This window comes from Centruroides sculpturatus, unplaced genomic scaffold (genome assembly GCF_000671375.1).
Source record: "Centruroides sculpturatus isolate CEXI.00-Female unplaced genomic scaffold, Cexi_2.0 scaffold694, whole genome shotgun sequence".
Lineage (NCBI taxonomy): Eukaryota > Metazoa > Arthropoda > Arachnida > Scorpiones > Buthidae > Centruroides > Centruroides sculpturatus.
The window spans coordinates 203,053-210,954 of record NW_019384906.1 but is presented as its reverse complement, the minus strand read 5'-3'; the positions used below and the strand labels follow the sequence as shown (position 1 = coordinate 210,954).

The 7,902-nt window shown below is 32.4% G+C and overlaps 1 protein-coding gene across 1 annotated transcript; it reads left to right on the top strand.

The window, feature by feature from the left end:
• The first annotated feature begins 2,306 nt into the window (after positions 1-2,306).
• LOC111631568 (tRNA-specific adenosine deaminase 2-like) lies at positions 2,307-3,083 on the top strand. Its single transcript, XM_023375834.1, has one exon. The coding sequence runs from the start codon at positions 2,437-2,439 to the stop codon at positions 2,935-2,937; it is 501 nt and encodes a 166-aa protein (XP_023231602.1). The 5' UTR covers positions 2,307-2,436; the 3' UTR covers positions 2,938-3,083.
• Positions 3,084-7,902: the final 4,819 nt, after the last annotated feature.

Genomic DNA, 7,902 nt, shown 5'->3' with positions numbered 1-7,902 from the left:
TTATATCAATTCCATTGCTTCAAGCCGGATGGCCGAGCGATTATGATGACAGCCTACAGTTCGGGGACCCATCCCGATAACTACCTGGCCGTCCCATTGTGGGCCTAACCGAAACCATAATGTGCTTGCTAAATGTGCCTGTAGAGCAGAAATAGTTATAAAGAAAAAACAACATATAAGGCATTTTTAAATTCGTTACGAAATATTTAAACATTATTATTTCATTAATTAAGCTGGAGAGAGAGATTTCTCTAAAAACATTTACCATATGCCAGGGATCAACTCTTTTCTCCCTGTGGGCACTAAGAGGGACTCTTTTAGCAAGCCCATTATGGATTCGGCCAGGTCCACAATGGGATGGCTGGATAATGAGGGACGGGATTCGACATATCCAGACGGATCACCACCTGAAAAATTTCTGGAGTTTTTCAACCCATCCGGATCGATCCCGGGTCCCTCAGAGTGCGAGGCCACATTAATAGCATGTTCCAGGTACGCGTCCAGCGACAGGCTGGCTGCTCGGACTTTTTCGATGTTCTTAACATGTTTAATACTTAAATAGTGACTCAGTTGCCCTTCCAAGAGACACATTTCCCCGGACAATTCACCTAAGTGTTACGTTAAAATTGCTGTATTCCGGGGTCACCAAACTATGGCCCGCCAGCAAACTGTGCCACAAAAAAACAGAAAAATAAAAAATTCGGCGACTTTGTGAGACTCAGAGCGCTTTTTGTGTAAGTATCTGCAATGAAGTTTCTAACAAAAGCGATTACGAGCTTGCTGCAGCGATCATGTTTGTGTATTGGCAAATAAATACTGATTGTCTTTATTTTTTGTGTATTCAGTATGTTGTATTAAACAAAATGGTTATGCGGCCCGTCCTCGTCATTCTCTGTTATTTGGCCCGCTGTGAAAAAAGTTTGGTGACTCTTGCTCTAAACATAAGTAAGAAAATCTGCTGCAATTTTTAACCTTATTCTGTATTCGGCTGCCTTCTACATTATAAAGTACAGTACTGTACGAGAAAAGAGGTTCTGTAGCGAGGCTTCCATCTGTCTCTGGATAGTGAACAAAGACGCTATCACAACTGTTCGTGATTGTCTCACTATCAAACGATCGTCTCTCCTCGTCCTTTTTGTGTCTGGAATGTTCAGACCCTGCCCGCTTATACAGCAGAACCTCGATTATCCGCCCTAATTGGGGACTGGGGTTGGTCGGATAATTGAAAAGTCGGATAACCGAAAAGTATGAAAAAATCCATTATTAGTGTAGTATATTATTATATCCCATGTAATTAGTATATTAGTATATCGCTATTAACCTATTTTGCGTTGAATTTTCATCGATGTTAAGCCTAACAAAAATTTTTTAAAATAATAATCGTCGCTATTGTATCGTTAAAAATTAGAAAATTAAGCTTCGTTTAAATACTGGCTCCCTTTCATGGTCGAATGAGTGTTGCCAGCTAAAACACGTAAAAATAATATTAAAGTAGCCAAGACATAGCCAAATATTGTAGCGCCACATCACTAGCGGACATTTGAAATTTGCCGACTAGGACGGTCGGTTAACCGAGGGGTCGGTTGATCGGGGGCGGATAATCGAGGTTCTACTGTATGTAGATTCTCACATATTCAATGTACCAACATGTCTTCACAATCAAATCAATCAACGTGTCCGGATATGTCTGCCCCGTCCCTCACTACCCGCCGCTCCATTGAGGACCTGCTGGCTGAACCCAGCAGGTCCTCAATGGGCTTAATAAAAGTGGCCTTTTAGTGTGCCCAAAAGACGAAAAGAGTTTAAAAAAAAAAACATGCTAAAGGATTCACCAAAAAGATTCAAGTTAATCTCTTTAAAAAAAAAAACGTTTATTGGTGTTAGCCACTTGACAAGACTATAAAATAACTAATAATTTCATCTTCCTATAAATTTTCATATTTCTATTACATAAATCAAAATTTTAATCGTTAATTAACTTCCAAATACTTTAAAATATCGTAACTACAAAGTCTTCGGATTACCATTTTTGAATTTATATTTTTTATTGTAAAATCTAATTTATAAATTTTATAATGAAAAATGTCTCGCTGCCCCCATTGCGGGCCTTGCTGAACCGATGATGGACAGAAAGAGGAGGAAGCTCTCTTAATAATATTAATAAAATGGCTATTTTTTCTGATAATTTTATATATTAAAAATATTTCAACACTACATTATATATCTCAATCAAATAAAAATAACCAATATTTATTATACGAAATATATCAGTTATTGAATATTTACTAACACTAGAGGTCTCTGTCTCTCTGAGTATACTGCTGACCACGTGGCGTACTTATAGAAAAAAAATAATTTTCACCTTTAATGTTTTTAATTGATTTCGTTGAAATGTAATATATCGATTATCGAAGTAAAGTAGTCACTATCGTTAAGATGCAAAATACGCACGATAATGATGAGACTAATTTATATATGAATCGTGCATTCGAATTAGCAAAAGTTGCTCTTGACGTAGGAGAAGTACCAGTAGGCTGTGTTTTTGTGATAAATGGAAAAATTATAGCTTCGGGAAAAAATTCGGTCAATGAAACTAAATCTGCGGTTAGACATGCTGAATTTAATTGTATAGACCAAGTATTGGAATATTGTCGAACTACAAAAGAAGAACGATATGAAATTTTTAGAGAATGTTCAGTATATGTTACTGTTGAACCTTGCATTATGTGTGCTGCAGCTTTGCAGAATTTAGGCGTAAAAAAAATTATATACGGATGTGATAATCAAAGGTTCGGTGGATGTGGATCTGTAATCAACGTTCAAAATAATCCTAAGACTGAAATAATTAAAGGAGTTATGGAAGATTACTCTATTTCATTATTAAAAATGTTTTATCAAGGCCAGAATCCAAATGCTCCATGTCCAAAGATTAAATGATTAAGATTGTTGTAATTACAATAAACATATTCTTAAAAACATTGATAAGTAATATGATCTTGTTTAGGTGTATTAAGTTCACGGGTTGGATGTCACGCCAACTTATGTCAATCAAAACTTCTTCTTCCAAGAACGTCAGTCTATGAGGCGTTAAATATACTTGAAATTATTTTTAATTTACGAGCGCTTTCGACGTAAATAAGCACGTCGTCTTCAGGTAAAATTAAATTCGAATAAAGAATTCGAACCATACATTTAAATTTAAAACATTAACGATACTAGCCGTTTTTGAACATACAAAAAAGAGATTTTAAATTTAAATATTTAGAATTAAACATTTAAAATTGGTGCGCATGCGTTTTAAAACAAATAAACATCGATTGGAGTGGCTATTAATTATTATGTGAACGCGAAAAATTGGCGCACGTGCACCTTAACATGCATAACATGAGAGCCAATTAGATGTCTATTAAGAACAATTAAATTTTTAGAATTTAAATTAAAACACTTTGTAAATACGTATAAAATTTTTGGCACGCATGCGCCTTAACATAGACAGCATAGAAACCGATCGGAATAGATCCACAAGTGCAAGTTTATGTTAAAATTTAAATTTTAAATATTAAAGCGCGGGACATAATTTAAAATACATAACACACGTAAAAAGACGCACATAAAGGGGCCGACATGTATGTGCTTTGAATCATGTAGGAGGTGCGGGAAGAGAATGCAAAATTATTGTTGGTTTTTTAACCGCCTGAATAAATTAATCCAGACGTCCGGTAAATCGAGGGTAGGGGTGTTGCACGGGGAGAGCAGTTTTGTGAGGAGGGCCTCCCAAATGTATATCAAGTTCCCTTCATCACAGCGTTTGAGTATTTCCACTCGATTCCAAAGCGCTACGTGGTGGTGTTGTATCACCAATTTGGAAAGTTCCGTGTCACAATTGCCAAGTGCCACCGAACGTTGGTGTTCAGATATGCGAGCAGCCAGCATTCTCGTAGTCGCTCCTATATAATTGGTGCATAGTCCTGATATTGGATTCTGCAGGAGAACGGAGTATACACCAGATTTTTCCAGGGTGGAAATAGCATCCCTATCATTACATAAGGTTCGTCGCAGACATGGTCGTGAGGCAATGGGTAAACGAAATCCATTCTGCCACGAGCGCTTTCGACGTGCTTATTTACGTCGAAAGCGCTCGTAAATTAAAATAATTTCAAGTATATTTAACGCCTCATAGACTGACGTTCTTGGAAGAAGAAGTTTTGAATGATCTTGTTTAATTTAATAAAGTCACTCATGCTCATTATTCAAAGCAAATTAGAATTTTTACGTTAAAAAACAAGACAATTGAGAAATCAACCATGTTACAATGTCAAAGCTCTCAACAATCCATTTTTTATGCAGACAATTAACTTTTTGAGAGTGTCTGTTATGTTCAGCACTTGTTGGCTTCATTTTAGGGAGCTATATTTTTTGAAAAAATCATCTATTTTTTTTTTATACATATTGGATGATTTGTTTCCATCTTTGACAGCTTGAACTTGCAAAAGTTTTGCTGCAAATTATACAAAAAAATGCTTGCCATAAACCTTGCTATATGGAAATCCATATTTTAAAAATTCTGCAATAAGTTTTGTTTTTTCATATATTATAATATTGTTAAGAAACATCCGCTAACTTTGTTGATTGTGACTGACAGTCAAGTATTGTCTATATTTTTAAACAAGGAAAATGTTTATGAAAAGTGTATAAACAACTGTATAAGAATTGGTGACCCAATTTGTGGTTTGGACCTTATATTTGGGAATTGCAGTTCTACACTACTGAATTAGTATAACAAGTGCAAAATGAAAAGTATAAGATGGATGTGATAAAATAAAATGTTAAATAAGATTATCATTTCTGTATGCCTTGCATTAGAGAATCTCATCCAAATTGTCAAAACCATTGGATTTTGATTCAAATTTTGACTGTTGGTTTTGTGGGCAAATGCTAGCTTTTTTTGGCTATGATACCAGCTTTTTTTCAAAATTACAAGTTGAGAGCTCTGCAATAAGTAAATATATATATGTGTACAGAAATACCTTTTTACACAAATGAAAATAACAAACTCCAAAATGATTGTATTTTTAAGTTATAAAATTTTATAGTTTAATAATCTGGTTACAAAAATTTGGCATTTGATAATATAAACAAATAAAAAAAAATTAAGAAGTTAGGTAATAAAAATTTTTAATACAATCTAAAAACATTAACTTCTTATTACTATTTTTCAAAGTTATTTACAAATTTTAACTTATTGAACAGCAAAAGAAATAATTATTTAGTGGTCAAACTATTTTTTTTAATTGATGAATAATTTGATACATTTACCAAGGTACATTTTTATTTTCTATAATTTCCTCAGATGAATTAAGATCATCTTATATTTTTAAATTATAAAATTATATCAATAAGAATAACCATGTTTGTGAAAATTACTGGTATAAATAATAATAAAACTCTGTGATATTGTTAGAGATATAATTGTATGTCTGCGTATTCATTCATTATGAAGAAAATTGTCTGATTGGCCATCATTAACAGTTTGTTATAATGTTTGCAACTGAATTTTTAATGGAATATTTATTAATATCAATTTTTAATTGTCATAGATAGATAAATAACATCAATATTTCAACACAATTTAGTAACAAAGTATTTACAGCAATCAGACTTATTCAATTTTCTTTGTCACTCCTCATATATATCAGATAATTGTTAATCGAAAATGCCAGAGAGAAAAATATTTACCTCCACAGAATCAACAATGTTATAAATTACACATATGAATACATTGTCTTAAATTTCTTTAATACAATTAAAGATATCTTTCTCAGAGCAAATTTAAATTAAATGAACATGCCACTGTATTAAAATTAAAATTTTTAGTTTATTGAGAGTACTTGCTATTATACATATTTGAAAATTACTGGTCCACTATTTTGTGTAATATCAGATCAGTCCATAAGTTTATGCATATTTTATGACCTTGAGAAAAATCTTGTTTTGCTGTTAAAAATGCCAGTCTAATGTGATACTTTTTACACTGAAGTGTTAAATTGGATCTCATTCATATAATACTGTTCAGAATTGGGAGCATTTCAGTTGTTTATTTTCGTTAAAATGGAAGTAACAGATGAATATAAGAGACATGTTTTATACTTTTTATTTTTAAGTGATGAGAATGCTACAAATGCAGCCAAAAAATTAAATACTGTTCATAATCAAACTGTAATTAGTGTAAGGACTGCGCAGAAGTGGTTTGAAAGATTTAGAAATAATGATTTTAGTGTGGAGGATAAGGCTCGTACTGGAAGACCCGTTGACTTTGATGATGATGCTCTCTCTGCACTAGTTGAAGCAGAACCATCTTTAACAGTTGATGAAATTGCGGAACGTTTAAATTCATCCCATGGAACTGTTCATAGACATCTACAACAAATCGGAAAAGTTTCAAAGCTAGGAAAATGGATACCACATGAACTGTCAATAGCTAACTGACAACAACGTCAACTGCTCAACTCAAAAGCTTCAACTGGGAAATTTTACCTCATCCACCATATTTGCCAGATATTGCTCCCAGTGATTATCATCTTTTTCGGAGTTTGCAGAATTTTTTAAAAGGAAAAACTTTTGAGGATGAGAACAATGTAAAAAAGGCTATTTCTGAATATTTTGATTCAAAACCGAAATCATTTTACAAAGACGGGATTAAAAAGCTACCATCAAGATGGCAAGAAATTGTACAAAATAATGGTGAATACATTATAGATTGAAATAAAATTTAATTAAAGTTTTTTGTTGCTTTTTTTGTAGATAAAAATATGCATGAACTTATGGACTGACCTGATAGATGACATTACATATGTATTTGTTTATTTATGCATGTTGTATTTTGCATTTTTTTGTATGAACTTTTCAATATACTCAGTATATTGAAGTCTTGCAGTTTAAAAATGCATACAATTTGGTTAAACTTTAACCAAAGTGTATGTAAACAGATCAAACTTTATTCAAAAGATTTTTTTCACTTAAAAGGCAACAAATGTATACAAAGGTTTCATGTACCAAAATTTCATTGTTTTATTATTAAAACTATTTGGTTTTTTGTTGTTTTTCTGATTATTAAAAAAACATTTAGCTAAAAATAATTAATTAAAAAACACCTAGAAAAAATTCATTTTATTCACACATTATTAGCACATTAATTTACTTTTCCAGCTCTGTTATACATAACAGAAGAAAAGTATGAAGTTTTGTCAAAAAATGACCCCAAGATTTTTATATTTTTGGATTAAGGATTTTGAAATGTCAAGAAATGCAAAAAAATTTGGGATTTTTTCTGTATGTATGGATGGACGTTGGGGTATGTGGGAGCATGATTTTTTTCACCTTTGAAGCTTAATAACTTATATATCTTTTGTCAAAAACTTCTAAAATTTTGCAGGGAGGTTCATATGTTAGGGTGTTTAATGCTATTAAATTCTGGTGGTTAAAGGTCAATGGGGTGGGGAGATAGAGGGGGATCATGTCATATCTGAAGTAGGTTGGACTTAATGATAATTTTTGTCATTATTAGCATTTACAATTTTTTTTATAAAACCCATCTCTACCTTCAAAACTGAGCTTTTTACCATTTTATAATAATTAAAAATATAGAAATTTTTAAAATAAAATAGAATACAGCATGAAAATTGTTGATTGTCTTCATTCTGCTGTGACAATTCACCTCCTAGATCAGCCGCATCATTTACAGATTCAAACTGCACTTTGTTTTGCTGTGAGGGATCAGCTTCCCTAGCATGTCCCCTTCCATGTTCAATTCAAAGCTTTCTAATCACATATATCAACTTTTAAGTAGATTCACACTTTAGATGAAAACTTTTTAAGTGTTTTATGATAATAGAAATACAAAAA

Excerpts from the sequence above, each read along its gene's own strand:
- LOC111631568 (XM_023375834.1), top strand. The coding sequence starts at position 2,437 with ATGCAAAATACGCACGATAATGATGAGACTAATTTATATATGAATCGT.